A 26,223-nucleotide genomic window follows, 5' to 3' on the forward strand; every position below is an offset into this window, starting at 1 on the left:
TCAGCTGGGGACAAAACAGGTGCCCATGGCTGTTCCTTGAGCTTGTTTAAACAGGACAATGTTGAACAAAAGGATGTTTTCTTATATACAAAATCTAATTATCTCCATGATCATTTTACCATGCTCAAACAAAGTTGGAGGTCTGGCTCTGAGAAAATGTTACTCTGCCACTATCCCATCCTCAAGGTTGATACTTCTGTACAGTGGTTGCACATCTGAAGTTACCAAAATATATGTTGGCTCCCTTGGAGCATGATGAATTTTGTTTTAATTCATACTGTCATAAATGTAAGACAACAGTCTTTCAACAAATGGGAATAGGAATTGATCTGTATATATTGAATTGCTTTTCAGAAAACCATAAGGGGGATTGAACATTAATGACATTCTTTGGCAAAACAAAAAAAACACCAATAAGAGGGGGATCAATGTCTCAGATTACATAGATTGGAATAAGAGTACATGATTAGTTTAGAAACAATTTAACCAGAAGGGTTGAATAGCAGTGAGGAACAAGCCGTACATTGGAAGTATAATGTACAGCCTTACTAGTTGTCTCTGAACATGATGTGCTGCCCAGTCTTTAGGTTCCATGCAAGGTTTTAAGTGTTGCTTTGTGACACCTTTGACTATATATTTTCCTCATTTATTGTTTGTATATAGCCATCCAAATCAATCAGTCTTACTTATAACATCGGTGTAGGAAAGTGCCCCTTTTTGTCATGGTCCCACCAACTTTTTGCCACTGGTACAGATGTTCTTTGACTGATGTGCACTGGGTCCCTGCTAACCAGGCCCCAGTGCTGGTGCTCTTTCCCTAAAAACATGGTAAAATTCTATAATTGTAACACAATTTACACACACTTTAGCACCCCTGTGACTCCTGTGTAAGTGGTATCTCTGATACCTAAGGCATTGGTACTAAAGAGGGCTCTTAAGGGCTGCAATATATATTATACCACAATAAGGGACCCCCATACAAATTGCATGCAGCCTGCCATTGCAGACTGCGTGTCATGGTGCAAACCATGAATAAAACCCAACTTGGCACGCTCACTGTGTGCCATGCCAAAAACAGTGCATGTAATATATGTAAGTAACCCTACAGCAGGCCAAGTAGCCCTAAGGCAGGGTGCATTATATTGCATGTGAGGGCATAACTGCATTAGCAGATATGCCCCTGTGCTGTCTAGTTCAATTACTAGATGGTACAAGTGGACACAGAAGCCCTCTTAAGTATATGTACTGGGCATGGGTCATTACGAGTTCCCCAGCTACTTGATGGTTTTACTGAAACCCATGGGGTTTGGTATCAAACACCTTGTCTTAATAAATCTGTACGGTTGCCAGTACAAGACTTATTATAACATTGACCCAGAGGGTACCTTAGAGGTGTCCCCTAAAAAAACCTATCAGTATCTAGTGTGCTGGAGGACCTGTGCAGGTGAGAACCAATGCTCTCTTAGGCGAGAACAATGCCTACTTCGCAGGAAGGGGTTCACACCTCCTCCAGCAGGAGGACTTAGAAGATCAAGGCCAATGGCTTCAAAGTCCCTACCTCTTTTGATATGTGACCCCGGCTTTCCCCAGACCTGGGAGATGCCGCCCCCTGCCCTGATGGCCATTTGGCACCAGAACAGGCAGAACATTTGCTATATAAGTAGGCGTGTTGCACCACCAGGCTAGTCACACCCCAAAGGTGGGCTATCTGATGTGCTCCACAAAAGAAGGGCTCCACCATCGTAAATTTCAAATTTTTCAAATTTATTTATTATGTTTTGGCTCTCAAAGAGGGCCACATAAACATATACAAGCAAAGCAACACAATCACCAAAAGTACAAGAATTATAAAAACATAATATTCGAACCGTAATAGCTACACTGCAAGCCATCAGTCCAACAAGGCCGGGCAGACACAGTTTTCCAGAGAAATTAATAAATAGCTAAAAATCCTTTAAAAAAGTTAAAAACATAAGCACAAAACATTTCATTTGGTGGGCAATAAAGTGCATGGAGAAAATCTTGTAAAGTGACAATGCTGAGGCGGAGACAGATTACTTTAAGCCATCGATTGCGCAAGTTACGTAACATAGGACAAATCAAAAGTACATGCATACAGTCCTGGTTATTCAATTTACATAAATTGCACAAAGGTGAAGTGCCATGCCATTTGGACAACAACACGTTAAGAGGGATTAAGTCATAACGTAATAAAAACCAAAACCTACGTATCCCATGTGGTAAGTTCCATAGGGCATAAGGTTGAGGCTGTTTCAACCTATAGGAGGAGATGAGCGGCTCCACATTCCTTTTATCTCCAACTGTTTTTTTGTCGGATAGAAAACAATACTCCCACGAAGCCTCCTTGAGGACCTGCTTTAACTGCGTGGGAGAGTAGGAGAAAAGAGCGCTTTCATCCAGTTTAAGGATTTTCACCGCCCCTCTGAAATTACTAACGAGTTTAGAGAACTCCTTAAAATTGCCCAAAAGTTCATTTTTGAGTAAAACTCGCAGGGTTCCCTCTCTCGCTCTGGCCAAACTGGCTACCCACCTTATTAGGGCGCACAGCCCCTGAACCCAGGCACTCCTGAGTCCAAAATCCAGCCTGCAGGCGGCCAGTGGACAGGCATTGTTAAGAGTCGAGAGGGATCTTAGGAGTTTTCCCTCAGTCTTGTGGCAAAAGTCCCAATATTTTATCTCTATTATTTCTATACCGTACAAGATGGTTGCGGGGATTTTAGCTCTAAATACTTCTAGAAGGCTAGAAAAATGTCTTTTCCCCGTTGCCAGGTATAGGGACTTTAACCCATTGCCATGGGCAAGAGCTTTGCGAGAGCAGTGCTCTATATGGAGATTCTCGCTCATATTGGCCGAGAATATTTTCCCTAAAAAGGTATAACAGGTTACGACCTCCAATCTATGCCCTCCAATAGCCCAACCAAAATTTGTCGAGCGGCATTTCTTCCTACCAGCAATACACATCACTTTACTTTTGTTAATATTGATCTTCATATGATGCTCCCCGGCAAAGTCCTGAAGGGCCTGAAGCCGGTTTGCCAGACCCGTGGGAGTTAAGTCGAGCAACAACACATCGTCGGCATACATCAGACAGGATATTGGCGCCCCTCCTATCAACGGCGCGATCCCCTCACTGTGAGACACAGCAGCAGGGAGGTCAGTTGTATATAGGGAAAACAAAAGGGGTGCCAATAAGCAGCCTTGTTTAAGGCCATTCTGAGATGGTATTTTGGCCGAAAGCCCCCTTTCGCCCCCCATTAAGACCCTGCACCAGGTCTCAGTGTGCAGAGCCCGCACCAATTCCAACAGGGGAGTAGGGACACACAGCGTCGCCAATTTTCTCCACAGCGTTCCACGATCTACTTTATCGAACGCTGTGGAGAAATCAATGAAGGCGGCGTATACAACACCCCCTCTCACCTGGACATATTTATCAGTAATCACCTGAAGGGCAGTCAGGTTATCCAGAGTGCCATGCTCCCTTCGGAAACCAGTCTGTTCCAACGGCAAAATGTTGCGCTCCTCGACCCAATCAGAAAGAGAACTGAGGAGACATTTCGCAAAGACCTTTCCGATGGAGTCGAGGAGCGCAATCAAGCGATAATTACTGGGGCTGTCCCTTGCCCCCTTTTTGAAGATAGGGACCAGGATGCTTCCTCTCCAAGAAGCAGGAACACATTTGGAAAGATGGCATGCCCTAAACAGGGGGTACAAGATTTTGCTCCAGCTTAAGGGGTCTTGTTTTAGGACCGTCATCGGAAGCTCATCCGGTCCCATGGTTAACCTATCTATGCACCATGTTTCCTGAATGCACAATATATCAGCCTCCAGAGTGGATAGAAAGGCCATTTTCTCCGGGCTGCTGTGGAATCCGGCCGCGTTCCAGGAGATTATGTTTAATGCTGGGTTAAAGATGGTGGAACAATTTGGGGTTATCCTTAGTTTTTGTTGATAATGCACTATGGAGCCAATTTCACCGGTTATTATCATCATTGAGTGCGGAATTCTCAATTAGTGGAAGAGGCTTCACGTGCGATACTGAGCGTTTTCCCCTGGAAACCCAAATTTTCAGGTCTCTCAGAGGAGAGGTTACCCCGTTTTGCTCACCACCCCTTAACCCCTGCTTACCGAAAGAGTTTGGCTTGCCTGGGGTAGAGATAGGGAGAATATCAATACCTAAACGTTGAAAATTTTCAGCCTGTTCTAGTATCAAATTTGTTATGATAGGGGAATAAAATTTCACCCGAACACTCAAAACCCGACTTCCACCCAACAGAGACACCAGTTCTATGTCTCTAGACTGAATGTGATAGAGACTTTCAACCTCACTGAAACGCTTGAGAAGCCAGGCTCTATTTAACAAAAGGTCAGTATCGAATAATGGAACAAAATCTAGTACACGCACATCCACAGGGGCCTTTGACATATTTACAGGCCGGGCCAGAGGGCAAGAATTTTCAGAATCAATTGTTACCACAAAGGGGGGGGCCAAAGGGTTTAAAGTCCCGGATGGATAAGAAATTGGTCCTCCTAGTGCACTCCGTGAAGGAGAGCCTGGGAGAGAGCCCCCAATTTGTGGTAAATCTTCCTGGGTAAGCAGGCTACATTGTTCATTTTCCTCCTCCACTGAGGTTGAAGCGGTTAAGTTCACATCCATGTCTACTTTTAAGGAAGTAGATAAGGATTCCCCATTCCTTATTTCATTCTCCCTTGCCTCTGTGCATTTTTGGAAAATGATCCTCCGTTGCTTCTTCTTTCTATATTTTCGAATTGGTTTCCTCTTACTGGCTTTGGTACTTTTTTGTTTACCATATTTTCTCTTTTCTTCATTGACCTCAGGTTTGTCGGCCAGGAGATCTTTTCCGCATTCCGGAACAAAGATAGGAAATAACTCCTGGACCGTTTTGGGGCCAGGCAAGACTTTATCCTCCTCCTCTATCTCCAGGACTATATTTTTGATACAGTTAGATGCTGCAGTATGAGGCACCTCCTTATGAGGGACCATAGAAGGCACTTCATTTTTCCGATCTAGTTCGCTTCTAATGTCTGTGTATTTCCCCTCAGATACAAATTGTTCAGGCTTAGGGGGAGAGGCCTTACTCATATCCGGCGCTTTCTGCAGCAATAACTTTAGGATTTGGGTAACTGATTCAAGAATACAGTCCGAGCTGCCTACAAATTTCCCTAGAAGCAGCAAAATTGAAGCAAGAAGTTGTTCCAGCGCGATCATGGACTCAGAGATCGGCTTTTCTCGCGCTTCCGCAGTGCAAATATTATCCAGGAGATTAAGGTCGGGGCTCTTGGAGGAGTTTAGCAAGTCAGATATTTCATGTCTATTTAGCGACGGGGTGCTACTATACAGCATTAACCCTGAAGGGGTGGCTCCCCCCGGAGCTTTCAATTGCTCCAGAGATTCCACTTTAGCAGGGCTTACGTAGCGTCCCCATAGTTCCAGATCAATGGATAGTGCAGACAGGTCATCCCCCGGCCTGTCATTCATAGGTAACTGAGGAATCGATGGTATGTGCACTGGCTAACTTACAATCATCAGCTTCCCGTCTGTGGGGTCCCGAAAGGGAGACCCCCCTACCGTAGTTTGGGGGGCCCCCTGCTGAACCTGGGGAGATCGGGGGTCTGTGGTAGTTGGTAAGTGAACTTCCAGGGCTTTAGTATCTGGTTTATCTAGAGTCGCACATTTAGTTGTTTTTATACCAGATAGATCCCAGAGTTCAGATAACTGACATTGTCCTTTCAATGGTGGGTTGTTTACTGACTTGTTTCTTGTGCGGATGGTAGTTAATTTTCGGGCAGGTTTTTCTCCCACTACCCTTCCTGATCGTAAAGTTTTAGACATTTTCCACCGGATAAATTTAAAAAGAAATGTAGAAATATAAAACGTATAAAAGTCTGGAATAACGTCAGTCCCTGTCGGACCAGGTGGGACCAGGGTGCAGTATAGCTATCACAGTATTTGCATCAATTTACCCTCCTACTCAAGTGGGCACAAGTGCAAACAGGTAATAACAATGAATAAAATGAAATATAAGGGACCGGGCCCAGCCCGGCCTACCTCGGTCACTGAGGGCCACAGAGGGCCCGCCCTTTGCCCGGGCTTAGCCCGGCGTCGCCCGCGCGCGTCCCGCGATGCGCGTTCCTGCTGGTCAATTATCGCCAGGTGAGGGGGGCGTGTCAGGGCGGTGCTGCAGGACTAGTAGAATTATGGGTCCTGAAGTCCGCTTGTAAGTCCGCCGACCAGCAGAGAACAGCGAGTGTTTCCCGTGAAGCGGGAAATGCGAGCAGTACACAAGGATGTCACAGATACTGCAAGCTCAGCTCCGTAGCGCCTTCAAAAGCCAAGCGCTGTCCTTTTTCCACAACAAGGGCTCTTCCTCCTCGCACAGCACAGCGGAGGTCAGAGTGTCAGCAGTGTTCATCAGCAGACGCCACCATCGTACTTTAGGTGGCATTCGGGGCTATGGGACAGGATTATGCCCCTTCCTCACAGGAAGTGGACATATAGGGGGTGTAGTGACCCCAAGGGTAAGTAGCCCTTACCCTTGGCTACTACTCTAAACTTCCCTTAAAATCCCGAAACGTAGAATTTAGTTGGCCCCTTGACACCAGGAATGCAGATTCAACTGACTAAAGAAGAAGCAAGGCAAAGAACACGAGAACTGTGGACTAACTGTGGACTGGATGCCAAACCCTGCCTGCCCCTGCCCCGGCAATTGCTAAGACCCGATTCATCCTGCAGCTGTGCATCCTTCCAAAGCCTTGGAGGGCTGCAAACACTTTGCCAATCAGCCAGCATCTCCCTTTAAGTAGAGGAGCTACTTCCCTGCAGCGTGCAGGCACCAACCGCACAGTTGGTTCACCAATCTGTTGACCTCTGGGTCCACCGACACAGCAGCAGCTGATAAGGAGGTCACAGAGTGTCCAGGACGTCAGCCCCGTTGATCCATCCAGTCTTTGAGGCGCTGATCCACCCCGGAGGCTCCCTGCACCAATCCCTGGCTAACAGAGCCTGTTGCAAGCACCACAACCTGTTTGTGTTCAATCCAAGCTCTACCACCACCAAAACTTACCTGCACGTTGTGGGACTTTGACAGAAGCCAGCTCCATGCTAGATGTCTTGCTGTGCTTCTTTCCCCTCTTCAGCAGCTGCACCGAGAACCGCGAGAGCCTCACACTCGCAGACCTGCCGGACAAAACACATATGTACCCGAGCCCCACCGCCCGAGTCCATTGAAACCCATATGTCTGAGACCCTCAAGTGCTGAGACTCCCTCTGGGTCCTGCTGGGCCAGTCCCCCCACCAGTCCCCACTTCCAGCCTTTCTTTGCAGCTACTCTTCCCCATTTACTGCAATGTGTAGCACTTGAGGTTTTTTAATTTATTATTTACCACCACGAAAAGTACCGCTGCACCCTGATACCCCAGGGCAGGAACATTATAACTGTTGGTGCTTTCTAGGAGCTTGGCCCCTACTACTGGAGAAGTGTGGCTCAGGGGTTAGAGGCGGCAGACCCGGAAGCTGAGATCGGCTCTGGACCAGGGTTCAATTCCCCGCCTCGGCGGGTCTTGGGCTCAAAAAATTCCACGGACTCGATAATTCTCGCTCCGGTGCCTTCTCAACTCACGGGTTCACACTTTGCGACTCTGGGCAATAGCTTGCTTAATCTCCACAACGGCCCCTCGCGGCGGGATGCCTGGCTTTGACCTTGTGGATACCCTGCTGGGGTTATCTCACAGGGGAATACCAGGACGGGTTCCCTAAGCAAGCGCCGGGAAACCCTTTGTGGGTAGCTGTGCGCTATATAAGCTCAAATACATTTACATTTACATTTACCTTAAGTCCAGAAGAACACTCCTGTAAGTCGTTTGCAAGTAACCCTATACAGTGTATATTTCTCCCATAGGATAACATTACTACGTTCGATGCTCATGCCTCAAATCTCACAGCTGTATTTTCTATGTTTCTGACATTCGCTAACACGAAACCTACCTACCTGATCCCGAAGATCTTGGTGTCTAAAATAATATAAAAATCAGTGTTATTTTTACGAATTGGTGTTGGATTTCCTTTTGAGTGTGTGTGTCTCATTTATTGACTGTGTGTGCAACATATGCCTAACACTCCCCTATGGAAAGCCAGCTTCCTATATTATTAGGTTTTCTTTGCTTGATTATATGAATGATTTTCTTGGCCTACTAAAGCTCCAATCAATGAAATGCATGATAAGGAAGTTGGGTTACTTTGTGCCACATAATAATTAGTAACAGTATTGAATGGATTTAAAAAAAAAAATGTCTTCTTGTGTGTAGAATGGGCACAAAAATGGGTGAACGTATAGGTTAATATGCCCGTTTTATAGCTGCATATTTTATATGTACTTATTTTTTGTGTTGGCAGTAACCCAATACCAGTTTTGAATAATGAGAAATGAATTAGTTAAGCAAAATATAAAGTATTTATATCATGGTTTTCACTTTGTCAGCACATGTGCACTTTCTCTTTAAAAGTTGTTTGTGGAGAAAAACCACCCCCATCCGTGCGGAAGGCTCGAGGTTACGAGCCAAAACGAGTTGGGTCACTTTTTGCTGCTAATAATAAATGATATTTCACAAGACACCCGTTGTGGCCGTATAGATATATCTTGAAAATTCAACCAGTTAGAAGGGCGATGCTCACGCACGGATCGATGTGTCAACAAATAACTTTATAACTCGCACTTATTCATTGCGGCCTCACACAGGCCTTATTAACAAAATGTGAGCAAGGCCTGTGTGGCCGAAACGCGTCAGTGGGAGCAGTACACCTGAAAGAGCGTCCTGCCTGGTAACCGGCTGGATTTTGGAGATACTGACACCCTGGGAGCTGCCGCCGTGAGGTAGTGGCATGACAGGTAGTGTGTGTGATACATACATATATATATATATATATATTGTCCCTTATTGTCTATGGGAGGGTGTTGCAGTATTCCACAAACGGGTTCGGGGGTGGTAGAGACATGTAAGTTTGCACTTTTGAGTAACTTTGCACTTGTAAATGTTGAATCGCCAAAGCAGTAAAGTTGCTCAGTAAAATGACACACGTCACTTACTCACAAGTACCTTTATGAATAACCTCAATAGTAATTAGACTTTCGGAACCAACTGCTTCAAAGTAAACGAAGCAGAATAAAGACCACTAATGGGTTCGTTTATCAAAGGGAACTCCAGGACTCGTCCTTTGTGTTGCCAGTGACATGGACTCATCTATATACCCTGAATGTGCTGCCTGAACATGCACATAGATGTGGTCTTGTTTCCTTGCCCATAGTATCCCAGTGCATTATTAAGAGGTCTGATAATAATTTATCTACAGCAAATATGGCTGTATTAAGCCCCTTCCCAAAACAATAAATAAAAAAGTCGGAGGGAAACGATTTGATTTTAATTACTGAAACTCGGGTTTGGTTCGGGGAACACTTGTAGCCAATCATCAGTCCGAAGGCTCTTCAGCCATCGCTCTTCTTGCGGTTGGAACAGACCAGCCACCTCGAGGTCTACTGGTAACTAGCTTTGGTTGTCACCTTCACTTGAACAGTGGATATCAGCTACTCTACTGCTTGTGTTAGGAACCAACTATACTAGCAAGAATGCTTCTAAATCGCATGAATGCTGCAACAGTCCTCGGGCACTGGTCTTCGAAGAGGTGTCAGATGGGGGGGGGCTTAGGAAAGGGTTGTTCACAGCAAGATTCTGAATCCCGGTCATCAAACTTGAAACCACGTCTATGCCGGAAAACCCTGCCATCTGAGGTTCACACAGACTGAATCATAGAAATAAGGTTTTGCAGGTTGTGAATGATCACAGATCTGGGAGCCTTCAGACCTCTGCAGTGTTGTCCACAGTGACAATCTGATTGGCTGAGAGCGCTGGGAACTCTTAACTCACGGAGAAAAGTATTTCCAATAAAGGTCCAGGTAAGAAGAGAATGCAGTCTGTTGAATGGTAATTTTGCTGGGGTATCAGAAAAAAGTTACTTACCTGTTATTGACGTTTTTCAGTATTGGTATCTTTCATTGATTCACATGTTTGAATCGTCCCCTTCATGCAGCTGAGAGTCCCACAGTGGACATGGCGAGGAATACAATGTTAAACATATACAGAATACTTTTAACTTGACCACAACAGTAGCATAGTCACATATGTATATAAGTTCTGAAAATTAGCCAATCAGATTAAAGTACAGCATTCACCTGTTCTCTCAGGCCACCAGAGTTCAGATTACACAAGACTAGCGTGGTGCAATTTATTGTATAGAAATGTGCCTGAGTTGGGGGAGAAGGGTGTATCACATGTGAACCTGTGAAAGATACCAGTAATGGAAAACTTCAGTTACTGGTAAGTAACTTTTTCTTATCCTCTATAGGAGCTTTCATATGTACACATCCTTGAATCAGAATAGCAAGCAGTCAGTACAAAACAGTTATTAGTCAGTGTCACGAGGGCAACGTAAGCTAAACACCCTTACATTACTGTTATATATGACACAGTCCTGCTTCCACATCTCTGTGCGATGCTGAATCTAGGCAGCAGTGTTGCAGTGTGCAATGTTGTCTATTCTTCTATGTTGCTGCTCTGTATACGTCAAGTATTGATACACCAGAAAAGACAGCGGTGGACGTAGACACACTTCTTGTCGAATGAGCTTCAACGGTCTCTTTGAATGGCTGGTTTCTTCTTTATGACAGAACACTATTACAGAAGCCACCTAGCGAGCTCTACTCTATTTTGGCAATGGTGGACTTTTCCATGATTGACCTATGATACTAGTAATTGCTCAAACTTTCTTATCAGTTTAGTTTTATCAATGTAAAATTTTAAACATCTGTTTATACCCAGAAAAGTAATTACTCTCTTTGCCGTTTTGGTTGGTTTTGGGTAAAAAACCTTTACAACCACTGGTTCATTTAAATGGAAGTTTGATGGTACCTTTGGTATGAAGTCCAAATTAGTTCTTAAGATAATTCTGTCTTCTCTAATCTGGGGAAATGGTCCTTTAACAGTCAACGCTTGATTAGAAGACCCTGAAAAGGCCTTTAAGAAGTTCTTTAATACGCCTGTTAGGCCACAGAGATAGTTGGTTCCATGTTCTCTTGCAATGAGAAATAGCAGCTAAATGTAGTCTGACCAAAGCATGATTCATTCCTGAATTTGACAAGTGTAGAAGTGAAAGATCCAGGGTTGTTAGGAAAGGATCACTCAAGGTTGGTTGAAAAGTTGAATATTAGGTTTATTCTTTAAGGAAAGGATCCCATCCAGGCAGAGCATGTCAGTACATCAACAGTCACTTCTGATTTCAAAACATGACATTCCAACCCACCGTATCTAAGCAGCAAGCAGGGAGCTTACGACATACATTTCCTCGTAACCATGGCACCAGTCTAACAATAAGCAGATGGTGCAGCCCTTATCCCCGCCCCCTACTGAAATCCATTTTACATTATTAGATGCACCGGGAATGATTGAGACCTTAGACACAACTGGACCACCGGTGGACTTACAGGAGGTGTCCCCTTGTCACGACCTTGTGTCCGGTAGCGTCCCAGCTGTGACGGACCCAGTGTTTAAGGTTCTCAGCTGGAACGTAGCTGGAATTACAAGGAAGTTGACATTGCCCGACTGGAATGCATTGGACGAGCACTCCATATGCATTTTTCAGGAGACATGGAGCATGGATCCCATTTATAGGGCGGGTTACTCTGCCTTCTCTATCCCAGTAGTTTGCTCAGAATCAGGGAGGGGACGCCCCTTTGGCGGCCTCCTTATCTGGGTTGCTGCCTCATTGAATTGTAGGATAGTGGAGCATCAGACTGGTTGTCCGGACCTCCTAAATATTACCTTGAAGGACTCCAGGGGTCGTGCCATTCTAAATATCTATAACATTTATGCACGAGGCACCAAGGGGCCCCCATAAAGAGGTGGACTAAGGTGGCCCTGCAGGTGTACACCATCAGTATGGAGTTTAACTTGAGGGCTCTTAATGGGAGGTCAGAGTCAGATAAGGGGGGGGGCCCATACCTATAATAGGCCCAATCACACATCAAGAATTGACTACATCTTGCTTGATGTGTGCTTGTGGAACTCGGTGAAGGACATGGATGTGGTCCCCTCAGTAGAGAGTGATCACAACTTGCTCTCCCTCACCTTAGACTTTTGGTGGCTAGCCGATAGGGGAAGCTTGGTCCCCTCCTCCTTAGCGGAATTGGGTGAGTCGCAAGTAGCATTGTGTGGGAGGAGAATAAAGTGGACAAAACTGATCCTCTCGGAGGAGAAGGTTGCAGTAATAACGCAACTGTTAGCCCAAGCACAATGTAATCTGGGGACCACGACGGGAGGGATGGGGATGGCTTGTGGGGTTTTCTGTATGCTTACCAAGGCCCTAATTAACTTGTTCACTGCTCCACCAGGTAGACGAGGGACCAAAGATAGACAGGTAAGAACTAAGGGATGGTATACCCACACATGTAGGGTGACAAAAACTAGACTGGTAGAGGCAGTCAAATCTAAATCTCAAATCAAGATCAGAGAGGCTAGAAAGGTTTACTCTAGGACCCTCCAAATTGCGAAGAAGGACTGGGATGAAAAATTCTGGGCGGATCTATTGGCCGCCAGTAAAAGCAAGGACGCAAGAGGGTTTTGGAATCTGGTAGGTGCCCGCAACAGACCCGATGACACTCTGAGGACATGTAACATCCCTCCCCAGAACTGGTCGAAACACTTTGGGTCCCTTTATGCTCCTGTAGAAGGCCCCTTAAATAACCCAGCCCCCGCCCCCGTCTTGTTTGGGGAAGTCACTTTTGATCTGTTTACGGGTAGGGAGGTAGAGGAGATTATAAAGTGGGTGGCACCACGGAAAGCAGCAGGACCGGATGGGCTTCCGGGTGACCTCCTGCGTGCATATCCATCTGACTGGGGCATAGTAATCGCTGCCCTCCTAAACGACATCTTGAAGGGTGGCCCTGTACCGGATTCATGGAGAGGGGCGGTGGTTGTCCCCATTTATAAAAAGGGTTGTAGAAATAGCCCAGGGAACTATAGGCCAATAAGCCTGATCGATTCCACGCAAAAGGTGTCAGGAAAGGTAATTTTGGGAAGGATCCTCAACTGGGTGGAGGAAAATAGAGTGCTATCTGACTTCCAGGCTGGGTTCCGCTCAGGAACGGGGACCATTGAGCAGGTCTTCAGATTAGCACTCCTAAATTGGAAAATCGTGGATCTAGGTAAGGGCAGTCTTTACCTGGCCTTCATTGACCTGAAGACTGCCTTTGACCTGGTCCCTAGGGAGGAACTTCGGAGGGTGCTGCAGGGATTGGGGCTGCCCCTTACATTCTATCCCTACTTATTAAACTCCACACCAGTAATTATGCCCAGGTCCGATGGGGGAATAATGGGGAATTAACGAACAGGATACCGGTCTGTAGGGGAGTCAGACAGGGTTGTGTGCTAGCTCCTACACTCTTTTCGTTGTACGTTAATGGTGTGGTTGAGCATCTCCAGCAAGAACCAGTGGACGCACCCTGTCTGGGGGGAGTAAAGATCCCTACTCTGCTGTTCGCAGATGATACTTTGCTTATTTCAAAAACTCCCCAGGGCCTACAGAATATATTGACTCGCTTCCAGGACTTTTGTGTATCCAGAGGTCTGGTTATCAACGTGGACAAAACCAAATATTTGATTTTGCACCCCCCAAGGAAATTAGGAAGCTCCCCTGTTTTGAACACCGTCCCCTTGGAGAAAGTCTCCGAATTTGACTACCTAGGGCTTCGCATAACGGACAACATGAACTGGTCCGCCCATATTGATAAAATGGTATGTAACCACAAAAAGGTAGGAGGTGCTCTGCTTAGGGAATTTCGAGCATCACCGAGGCAAGTGGTGAGTCCTGCAATTGAGATCTATAAGGCCAGAGGCGTAACATCAGCTTTGTATGGGGCAGAGTTGTGGGGCCACTGCAACCTGGAGTCCCTATTTAAGGCTGAAAATACATTTTTGAAAGATCTCCTAGGCCTTCCCTCGAGTACCCCGACAATCCCTGTGCTCCTGGACATTGGCTGTAAGAGTATCAAAGACCAGGCTCGCCTTCGACCACTGCTTCTTTGGTCCCGCATATGGAGGGTCCCGGAGCTAAAGTCCTATGCCGACGGCCTGACAGAGGTAATGAACATGAGAGGTTGGGCCAAGATCAAGTGGCTGAAGGACACTAAAAATCTTTTGGGGGAGTTGGGCCTGGGGGACTGCTGGTCCTCAAAATCTGCTCCACCAAAGGCGGTCCTCAAAAAACTTTATTGGGACTGGGTCTCTGGCAAACTCATCAGGAACCAACACCATTGTAATCTGACCGCATCATTTTTGGAATTAAAGGATGTGGCTGTTTTTGAACCCTTCCTGGACTTAATCAACTTGCCAGCCAATAGGGCCCTGTATTTTAAACTCAGGGTAGGCACGCTTCCGATCGGGGCCTTTGTATCAAAATGGAATGGTGCTCATCGATCCCCCTTCTGTGCCTTTTGTCCATCTAGGCGAGAAACTCTAGCACATTTTTTTTTTGAGTTCCCAGACTATACTAAACCTAGGAGGCATTGGCTTAAACCTCTTTTTAAACGCCTGGGAACACGTAGGCACTTGGTTGCACTACGTATCTTATTGACTGATACCGCCCCTTTCATAGTCTGTGGTGTTTCTAAGTTTTTAAAACATTCATGGTTGATTCGCTGCAAGAGACTGTCAGTTTCAATTTAATCCACTTTTAGTTAATTTATTGGGTCATTCCCATTTTTATCTGTCTTAGTACTTAAATGTTGACATGCATATTACTGTTTTAAAAATGTGTTACTTGTATGTATGCTTTCAAGATATCTTGCATATCGAATAAAAGCTTTCAACCAAACCAATAAGCAGATGCCACACACCTTCCCTCCTTCAAACAAAATAAAACTAAACTAAAAAAACAAAACAGAAAAAATGTAAATAAACACAAGTTAAATAATGAGATTAACCACATGAGATCTGCTGCACAAAATCTCTCAAATACAAAGGCTTAACTCTCATCCTAGGAGACAACCTGGGAGTACTTACAGAAATTATTCGAATCACCATTGCTCACAGGAGAACAGGTAGTTGCAGAAACTTTAGTATTACAGTCCCTCACTATAGAGCTTGAAGGACCTTTGTAGGGAACGACTCTCCCGAGGTTCCATATACAATGATCCTACGTTTTGATAGCATTTTTGATCAATTTAATTACTCTAATGGGTTTCGAGAATTTTGAACTCAAACCAGGATGTTGAATGACCACCATATCTCCAATTGCAACACTCGTACTTTTAACAGCTTTCCTTGAATCAAAGACAGACTTCATGGCTACTGCCTTTTCAACTTCTCTATTACGCCATAAATCTGTGATATCATCTTTAGCAGACATACCCTCCAGCTCTCGCACTCAGGATGGTTCAACTAGAGTATATGGAGTTCTGCCCCTGAACAAAACAAAAGGAGATTTGCCAGTGGTACTATGCGGGGTCAATCTGTACATATGGACTTTCTTAAGAACCTCCTTTTTCCAATTCAGTCCACGACCTTTGGCCAACGAAATCACCTCTTTTAAAACACGGTTAAACCGTTCAACCATACCATTGGTTTCTGGCTGATATAGAGAGCATTATTTGTGCTTAAGCCACGTTTTCAAAAAAATGCTTCCATCTTTCGCGAAAGCAACTGAACACCCTTTTCAGTCAAAATGGTATTGGGATAACCTTCCCTAGCCATGAGGTTCTCTAAAAAATCAATCACATTCTTGGTCTCTATTCCACTGGTAAAGTAGACTTCAGACCATCTTGAAAACAAATCTATGGCAACAATAACAAGCACTTGTTGCCCATAACCATGAACAGGACCCAGTATATCTAACACTATTTCCTTCCATGGACCACTTGGAAGTTTTCTTACTATCATGGGTTGTACTCTCACCATCTTAGACTTCTCATACATGGCACACTCCACGCAATCTCTCACAAGCCTCTCTACCTGCAAATCCATGCCGGGCCACCAATCTGAAGCATGCAGCCTTTCTTTTGTCTTGGACATTGCTAAATGTGAAAGATGAGACAATTCAACAAGCTTTGTCAGCAGATTAAGGGGAGGTATCAATCTTGTGCATTGAAACAAAAGTTCACTAGACATACTCAATTCATCTTTCACTCCCCAAAATGTTCTAGCTTCCTCCGAAGCTTGTCTCTGGGAGTGCCATCCTTTATTAACCAAAGATAAGAATTCAGTTAACACAGGATCCGAGGACAATTCACTGCGCCACTCATCCTCAGAAACAATCTCCTCTTTTATCAAGCATACTTGGGTGTCATCATCATATTCATCATCGCATGCCTCACTCTCGTCCTCAGTATTCACCAACCTGGACAGGGTGTCAGCCACGCCATTTTCCACATCCGGTATGTATCTTATTTCAAATTCAAATTCCTGTAACGCGACAACCCACTTGGTAATCCTGCTGAAGGCAGAATCTATATCTTTTGTAGAAAATATTTCACAAAGCGGGTTGTGGCCTGTTCTAATAATGAATTTGTTACCCTACAAAAATGTCTGGAATTTCCTAATGGCCCAGAATACTGCCAAGGCCTCACGCTCAATAACCGAGTAGTAAGGCTCAGGATCTTTTAAGCCACGAGATGCAAACATAATAGTTAACATCCCTTCATCACTCTGCTGTTGAAGAACAGCCTCTGTAAATGTAAATGTAAATGTGTGGGACTTGTAAAGCGCACTGTTGCCAGTGAGCGTCCTGGCGCTGAAGACCGCTGGGGAACCCGTCCTGGCTTTCCCTGTGAGATGGTCCCTTCTGGGTATCTCCAAGGTGAAGCCAGGCATCCCCGGAGTTTGAAGCTAGCATCTGTGGTAATAATAGACACTTTTAGGGGATCAAAACTCTTAAGACACGGAGCACAATTAAGTTTTGTTTCAAAATCTTAAACTCCTGCTCATGAGCATCATTCCATACAAATTCAACACCTTTATTGAGAAGGACTCTCATGTTGGCCCTCAGTACCGCAAAACTCTCTATTACTTTGTTTTAATACTCTATCATCCCCAAAAATGTCACTAACTCTTCTCCTCACGTTCAGGCTCCTCACCCACGCACACATGTCTCTCCACAACCTGGCCCCCAAGTACCTCAACGACCGCATGACCTTCTACACGCCCACCCGGCAGCTACGTTCTACTAGCCTCGCCCTCGCCGTCGTACCACGCATCCGAAGAGCCAACGCCGGAGGCAGATCCTTCTCCTACCTGGCGGCCAAGACATGGAACTCCCTCCCCATCCACCTTCGGCTGATCCAGGACCATCTCGCCTTCAGGAGACAACTCAAGACCTGGCTGTTCGAGCAATAGCAGACCCCTCCCCTAAGCGCCTTGAGACCCTTCCGGGTGAGTAGTGCGCTATACAAATGGTATGATTGATTGATTGATTACGAGTGATAGTGTCTACCAAGTCAGATTTAGGTAAAACTTCATCAGGGGAGATGGTATGCCCTACGTAATTGATGGTAGAGATGGCGAACTGACACTTCTCAGCCTTGATCGTCAAATTCGCCATATCCAATTTTCCAAGTACCATGTCCAGACGATGCCCATGTTCTTCCTCATTCTTACCAAACACCAATATATCATCTTGATATACACATACCCCTTTGCAACCCTTGAGGACTTTCTCCATCACCCAATGGAAAACAGATGCAGCTGACACAAAGAAAAATGGCATCCTTAAAAATCTGAAGGTGCCAAAAGGTAATACAAAGGCGGTAAGATCCCAAGATGACTCTGGTGATAAGCCGACGTGAGATCGATAGTGCTGAATACTTTGGCACCGTCTAACAAAACTAATAACTCAGAAATATTAGGAGTGGATAATGATCCACTATGACATTTTTGTTGAGTTGCCTTACATCTGCACAGAGTCAGAGACTTCCATTAGACTTGCAAGCAGCGACGACTGGCGCCAGCCACTCTGTACCTTCCACTTCTTCAATTATGCCTCCCTCCATAAGTTTTTTTTGTTTTTCAGCATCTCATCTCTAATCGCCAAAGGTACATTTCTAACCTTACAGCATGAAGGCTGGGCTCCAGCACGCAGACGTATCTCATGTTGAAAAATTTTCAGACATCCTAGACCTTCCCTGAAAACATTAGGAAATCTCAGTTTAATGTTTAATGGCGACACTGTTAGAAAGAGAGCAAGTTCAAACCACATTTGCTTTTTCTTCCAGTAGAATAGAAGTACTACTAACAGGAACCATATGTGCTTTATTTTTGAGTAAAATGGGACTACTAGGATCAAGCAGAACACCCAAATCCCTTTGGTGAAACCAGCTTATTAAGCTGTCTCCCTTTTCGGATACATAAATCTTCCCTGATGCGTAGCGTTGCTCGAACTCAATCAGCCCTAAAAAGTAACCCCGCAAAGGTAGGGGTTCACCACCATAAGTTAGAGGTTTTATATCCGGTTTCTTCAAGGAAATCTTGTGTGCTAGCTTTTTTTGAAAGAAGGACTTAAGAAATTATTGTGATTTTGGCACAAGAATCAAACAGAACTTTGGTAGATTTCCCCTCTATAACAATTGTATCCATAGAACACGGTTTAGACTTAATTTTTGGTCTTTCAACTTGGACAACAATTTGTCCACAAACAAAATCTTCTTCCCCAACATCCTCAGTATCAATGCATTTAACTGTAGAAGAGGATGAAAATACTTTTGTCTTACAAAAAATTGCAAGATGCCCCTTCTTTTTGCACTTGGTACATATATTTTTCAAAGCTGGACAATTTTTATCGTTTGCCAAATGTCCAAGTTTATCACACCTTTAACACCTTCTTATGGTTGGTTTGTATTTCGTTTCACCTCCTTCAACCTTCCCCACAGGTTTCTTAGTATCAGTCTTAATTACTTGTACAACAGCTTGTTTATCTTTCCTAATGGAGTAGTGTGGCTCACTGGTTAGAGGTGGCAGACCCGGAAGCAGAGGTCAGCTTGGGACCAGGGTTCGATTCCTGACGCGGCAGGGTCTTGGGCCATGGTCAGTGGACTCGATAATTCTCGCCTCGGTGCCTACTCCAACCATGAGTCCAACTCAGCAACTCTGGGCAATAGCTTGCTTAATCTCTACTAACGGCCCCATCAGCGCCGGGGATGCTTGTCTTCACCTTGGAGATGCCCAGGAGGGACCATCTCACAGGGAAAGCCAGGATGGGTTCCCCAGCGGTATACAGCGCCGGGACGCCCCTTTGCTGGGGCAGCTGTGCGCTTTACAAGTATACGACATTTAACATTTAATCATTTCGACACACTTCAAAGAGTGTTCAACTCTTTTTGCAACTTGTAAAACCTCATCAATAGAAGGTTCATCTCACATCCATAACTCTTCCCTGACTCTTTCAATATTACATCCCAACATGAATTGATCTCTAATCCACAAGATTAGCAAATTTACAAGATGAGGCAAGTTTTATCAGGTGAGTAACATACGTTTCAACTGTCTCTCCTTCACCATGTAGCCTCTTAGCGAAGTGGTACCTTTCAAATACGTATGGTAGAAATCTGACCTATGGTGGTCTGAGTAAGGAGAGGTAAATGCTGTAGAGAAGTGTGGCTCAATGGTTAGAGCGGCAGACCCTGATGCAGAGGCCTGGCCCGGGACCAGGGTTCAATTCCTGCCTCGGCGGGTCTCGGGCTCAATTTCCTCGGACCTGATAATTCTTGCCTCGGTGCCTATTCTGATCATGAGCCCCACTCTGCACCTCTGGGCAATAGCTTGCTTAATCTCTGTAAGTACCTCAACAACGCTGAGGATGCCTGGCTTCACCTTGGGGGTGCCCAGGAGTTGGCTCCTCACAGGGAAAGGCCAGGAAGGGTTAATCAGCGGTATTCGCACAAGCGCCAAGATGCCTCAGGGTAGTCGTGCGCTATATAAGTGCGTAATTATCCTTATCCTTACTTCGCTCCGATTGGCCGAGTTTCGTATTTTTTATAATGATGTGAATAGGCTACTACTGTGGCCATGTTAAAGGTATTCTGTATATGTTTAACATTGTACTAGTCATTATGACTACCAGCTCGACGATAGGGATGACTGAAGCATGTGAATCTTAGCGAAGTGGTACCTTTCAAATACGTATGGTAGAAATCTGACCTATGGTGGTCTGAGTAAGGAGAGGTAAATGCTGTAGAGAACTGTGGCTCAATGGTTAGAGCGGCAGACCCTGATGCAGTAGTCTGGCCGGTACCAGGGTTCAATTCCCGCCTCGGCGGGTCTCAGGGTTAATTTCCTCGGACCTGATAATTCTCGCCTCAGTGCCTATTCTGATCATGAGCCCCACTCTGCACCTCTGGGCAATAGCTTGCTTAATCTCTGTAACTACCCCAACAACGCTGAGGATGCCTGACTTCACCTTGGGGGTGCCCAGGAGTGGGCTCCTCACAGGGAAAGGCCAGGAAGGGTTCCTCTGCGGTATTCGTACAAGTGCCGAGATGCCTCCGGGTAGTCGTGCGCTATATAAGTGCGTAATTATACTTATCCTTACTTCGCTCCGATTGGCTGAGTTTCGTATTTTTTATAATGATGTAAATAGGCTACTGCTGTGGCCATGTTAAAAGTATTCTGTATATGTTTAACATTTTACTAGTCATTATGACTACCAGCTCGACGATAGGGATGACTGAAGCATGTGAATCTAGGAAAGATTCAATACTGGATAACTATTGCTTTCACTTAAGTTCAAATATATGCATGGATTGAACCCCAAGGACACCGTGTCCGTAGACCGACAGTAATAATACTGCATAAGAGATTCATGGCTGTATTATTCATAACACATAAAACAAGGAAGGAGATTGAAGGAGGGGATAAACTACCCTAGAACAGACATTGCACACTCATTTCCAAAATGTAACAGAAAACTTTACCTCTATCTAATGTATGCAACATATTGTGTTGACTGGGGAGACATGTATAGCACAGGAATACAAAAAACATAGGGCCATATGTATCAACACATTTTCCCGTACACACAGAATGGGTAAAACCCTTTGATACATCTGGCCCTTAATCTTCATTCACCCCCACGATTTCCTTTCTCTGAATAGCTGTTGTAAAGGCACCTCATAGAACAAGGAGCAAAAATAGGAGACGGCAGGTACCATCATGATCCTAGATATAAAATTCACAAGAATGGAAGAAGAAGCTACAGCGCTTGCCTCCCTGGTGCAGACCTAACAGCAATTGAAACCTGTTTAGGCATTCATTTATGATCAGCATACACCTCGCCATTGCAGAACCCCCCTTCATGGTGAACAAGTGTCTGCATTCATTTATTCCAACAGAACTCACCAGTGATGGACAATAATCCGGAGCATGATCCTTGCAGGGACAGTATCCAGAGAGCACAACAGACAGATTCAGCCACCTCCGCATCTTCAAGGTGCGCCCGAAGTACATTACAGAGTATGTTTACTGCACATCCGCAAGCCAGGCTCTTCTTGGAGCTCTCTATATGACCCATTGAATGAACAAACAGATATACACATTAATGCTTAGTCAAATGATCAGATAAACATCTACATCTTCTGTGAGTCTAGCACATGCTTTATACAAAACAAATTTAATAATGAGTATCAGTTTACAAAATGAAATTGCTTCATAGAAAGTTAATTATTAAGACCTACACACCATGTGAAAATTATGATTAAAAAGGGTTTACATATATATCTAACTGAGTAACAATACAAAGAGACACCAAAACAACATCACCTGAACAAATGCAATATGAATAGAAGCATGTGCCTTTCAAGAGTTCTTATCACTGAAATAAGCAACCCGGATTGTGAGTATTTTATATAACTGGTTGCTGCTCTAGACATAGCCCACAGGGAAATTAGAGTAATGTTATTGTAAGCAAACTGTTTCTTAATTAAATGTATAACTTTTGTTGTAAAACACACAGCATCATCTTGCTGTGCATCATTTTGTGAAATAAGGTATATATTTTAGAGGAGATAAATGAAGTTCATCTAGTTGTACATCTTTTTGTGAAATACTTTATACATTTTCGAAGATAAATGAATTTCATCTAGGTGTACATTTATTGTGAAATATTTGATATATTTTACAGTAGCTAAATTAATTTCAGATAGCTTAAAGAGCTCAATGTTAGAGTTTTATGTAGGACAGGTGGTTAGACTGAACTCTAAGGCTTGGAGTTGGACATTCTAGACTTTGGGGTCCTGAACTTTTAGGGAACTGACTCTCTGGCTTTATCTTTTAAATATGTGTTATGAGGTTCAGTGGTCCAATGTAGAATCCTAGAAGGTGTGTGGCAGGGATTAGCTTATATGTTTTCTAGTAGTTTACCCAATTACACTTTATGTGCGGTGACTTTACAACCCTGTTGCAGCCAAGGCGGACTTTAAAAATGCTTGATGTGATCACGGTTTTTATAACTAGAAGTACAATTGGAGCATCCATCTTGTTGCAGGGGCTTTGCGGAATAGCATCTACAATAAATGAAGGAGGTAAGTCACCAATCCAACCTTGTGAGTTGTTTCGATGCGGAGTTGAGATCTCGCTGGATCTAGAGTGTGTACCACTGGGTGGCTCTGGACTGCTCACTAGTTGGCTGAAAAATAATGCCTAATATTCTTAGTACGTATATCACTGCCTTCATGTTAGATTTGTCTACCCACAGGTTTATGTCTACTAATTTGAGCATATAAACTTGGACGTATGTCATTTATATAAAAAAACATGCTTCTCCGTATTAACAGAGGCACACTCCAACCTTTAGTCGTGTTACTGGCTGATAGCAAGAATTTGGAAAGCTTCACCCCATCTCTTGACCTGCAGCAATCACAAGGCACTTACATTGTAACCTGTACTTCAAAGTCCATGTGAAGAAAAAGCATGCACCACAGATTTCAACTCTGCCTGCAATGCAGGATAGAGAATTTCCTACCATGAATTAGAAAAAATGCATATGATTCTGGGACTCGAAGTCCTTGCTCTCTTTCCTTTAGGAATTGGCGGCCTGACAGCGGAAGAAATTCTTAGCCAGTTGGAACGGCTGAGAATATGAGGAAAGGCAGTTATTTTCTGCTGCAGGGTTCAAGCTCTCATCCTCCCACACATAAAGCAAGGCTGCACCAAAGAGTGCACTGCACCTGCTGATCCTTGGGCTATCAAAGAGAGAACTGTGCCTATGGAGCCTTGCTCAAGGAAAAGTCATCCCTGAGCTCCAGACAGAAGAGAAGTCAAGAGTCAGTTGGCTGACTTCCTGTTACAGCCGCAGGCCACAAACACTGAAGAAGCCTGCCTTGTCGAGTTGGTAGCCACAATCCATTGGCTGCCACTGACTGCTGAAGCGTAGCTTGGAAAACAAGTCTTGATGCTCACAAGTTGCACCTGAGTCTGCTGGACCAAGGAGAGTGTTTGTAGTGCAGTTTGGTCGCCCAAGACGGACACTAACCTTAGTTAGAGAGAACCCCTTCTTCACAGTAACTGGAGACCAGTAGACCAGTGGCAACTGGTTTTTGGCTGGACTTCAACCGGACTTCAAGCAACATAGACACCTTGGCCAGAGTTGTCACACAGTGAGGGTATCTTAGCACTCAGCTTGTGTGTGTGCTTGGCCCTGCCTATGGTAGGTTGTTAATTGAAAAAAACAGGTCTTAATCTTCTTGCGGAATTCCACAAGAGAGGAGGTGGAAAAAGCATAAACATACACAAATGTGTAAGTACATCTTTGTGTCTCAAGTCCATAGATAGGATATTTGTGTCAGGCTCATGAGAAAGTTGTGGACAGGGAGCAGGATTTATGGCAGGATCACTTTGGTGCAGCAAGAATGATCAGAATGAGGGAAGGAATTTCATGACAGCTGCAGGAGTTGTGTGATGTCTTCCAAACTATACATGCTGGTCATCGTTACACTCAACAGTGGTCAGCATGGTGGTCAGTAATCTTTCATGGAGTCCGACTAGGCTGTTTTGTGCAGTTTTGTTCTCAGACCAAGACAAACAAAAAAGAAAGAACAAAATAGGAAGTTGGTGTTATGACAAATATTTTCCCAAAGACATTTGGTGACTGGACGTGTCTGAAAAATCTTCAAGAACAACACTTTGCTACTCCTATGATAAGAAGCACAGAATGTTCCTGAGGTTTAAGATAAAGAAACACAATATAAATGTACAGTCCTTCCCTACAGACCTCAGTAAGCATGTCAAGCATTCTCTAAGTGTTTATTTATTTTGTCAGAAGGATTTTGGAATATGTCTAAAAACTGTTTCTCACATTTTTATGAACTCAAACCATCATTCAAAAACACAGTGTACTTCTTTTTAAAAAAAAAATATTTTTATTGTTATTTTGTAATAGCAAAAAAATCCCATAAAAAACAATGCATGGATACTTGACATATAATAGTGGATAGTCCATTGTAGTTTCGTCTGGTAATTGTTCACAGCAAATGTCTATTACAAGGTATTACACTGATTGACACAAATGAACCAGTGTGGTATGGAGCATAGAGCATATAATAAAATTACGAACATTCTGTGTGGCGTCAGTAGGAACATAGATTACATCATTCAAGAGTCTTCCAACCCCCTTCGTGGCTGGGATCCCCCTACCTCCGTTCCCTGTCCAATTCTAAGCCATAATACTTCATCCACGGTGCCCATATTTTCCTACATTTCCGAGGGCAGCCCCAAGCTTTCTATGTCACTCGTTCTGCCACCATGTATAAGTCTATGCATGCCCTCCATTCTCTGAGTGTGGGTACTTGTTGTGCCCCCAAGTGCTTCCCTATATCACGCTTGGCCACCACCAGTCCCAAGTTACTCTGAATCAACTTTCGTCGGGGGATGTCTACGTCCGTTGCGATACCTAGTAGAAGATATTTAGGCTCCATTTCAAATTGAATGCCAAGGATATTATTGATCTCACCCACAATCTTTCCCCAGTATACCTGGATTTTTGTGCTTTCCCATAAAGTATGGATAAAAGTGCCATCCACCCCGTGACATCTAATACAGGATTTTCTGACCTCCCTATTTTATGAAGCAGACTCTATCGAAGTATGTTCGGTGCAGAATTTTCAATTGGATGAAGCGTAGCCTTAGTTTGATCGCCACCTCTCGTGGATGCATGAGGGCGGCCTTCCAGTCTATATCAGAGTGTACTTCTTGAGCTTACAAGGAGACATGAAGTCCTGTACCCCTTTGAACATACCTCTGAACATCCTGCACAAGCAGGTTGCAAGGAATTTATAAATTAAAGCAACACACCTGCCAGGTGTGGAAATTTATCAAAGCAGCTGAGTTCAACAGAACTCTTCTATAAGTGTTTCTGCGGGTCTTTCGTGATGATGTGAATCCAGAAATATTTAGCCAGTGGAGATTATCTCAGTTACATCTATTTTCTACAAGGAGAAACATCACATTCCAAATTTTCTAGAACTGAACTCCAAAGAGAAATCTATTTTAATAAATCGGTAGGAATATCTTTATATGCATGTCTGCCATTTCTTACAACTCAAACATAATCATCAAGCTGAGCAATCAAAGATGAGGATACATTGAATCACCTGAGACCTGTTGTGCCATTGTTAGTATCTGGACCCGCTTCGCCCATCAGAGTTAAGACATAGGGAACATCATTGCATGATGCATTTCCTTTGTAGAAGGGGAGGCAAGATCCTTCACCTCAGCTTATCATAAGGAAGTAAGTCAAGTGTCCAGTGACAACTTCTTCCTATGTGTTTAAACAGAAAATGCCAGGTAACTGGTGCCTTGAGAAGGGGTTTAATCAAATGATCAGTGAGGAATAGAATACACTTCCCTATTCTTCAGCTAGCAACATTTTGTTTGCAATTTTTCCGCTATTTAGGTCCACGTTGGTGGCACCCACAGATTTATACATAAAAGTGAAATGAAATGGGTAGTAGTGCCCAGTACAAATTTTCATTTCAGGCTTCCCAATAATCTGGACTAAGAAGTAGGGACTACAACAGAGCTTTAGTTGTTGAACAGCCATGTTTTCAAAGATTTTCAAAATGACAATAGATCAGTTTTCATTTCAAGAGAAATAGGAAGAGC

At 44.2% G+C, this 26,223-nt stretch overlaps 1 protein-coding gene across 2 annotated transcripts in view; it reads right to left on the reverse strand.

Moving 5' to 3' along the window:
* The window catches only part of STKLD1 (serine/threonine kinase like domain containing 1), a 376,807-nt gene that overhangs the window by 225,476 nt on the left and 125,108 nt on the right, over window positions 1-26,223 (reverse strand). For both annotated transcript variants that reach the window (XM_086924725.1, XM_086924724.1), the window contains exon 15: window positions 21,466-21,624. In XM_086924725.1, the coding sequence (XP_086780851.1) occupies window positions 21,466-21,624 (159 nt within the window). The remainder of the gene's footprint in view (window positions 1-21,465; window positions 21,625-26,223) is intronic.

Source organism: Lissotriton vulgaris, chromosome 5, assembly GCF_964263255.1.
Source record: "Lissotriton vulgaris chromosome 5, aLisVul1.2, whole genome shotgun sequence".
NCBI lineage: Eukaryota > Metazoa > Chordata > Amphibia > Caudata > Salamandridae > Lissotriton > Lissotriton vulgaris.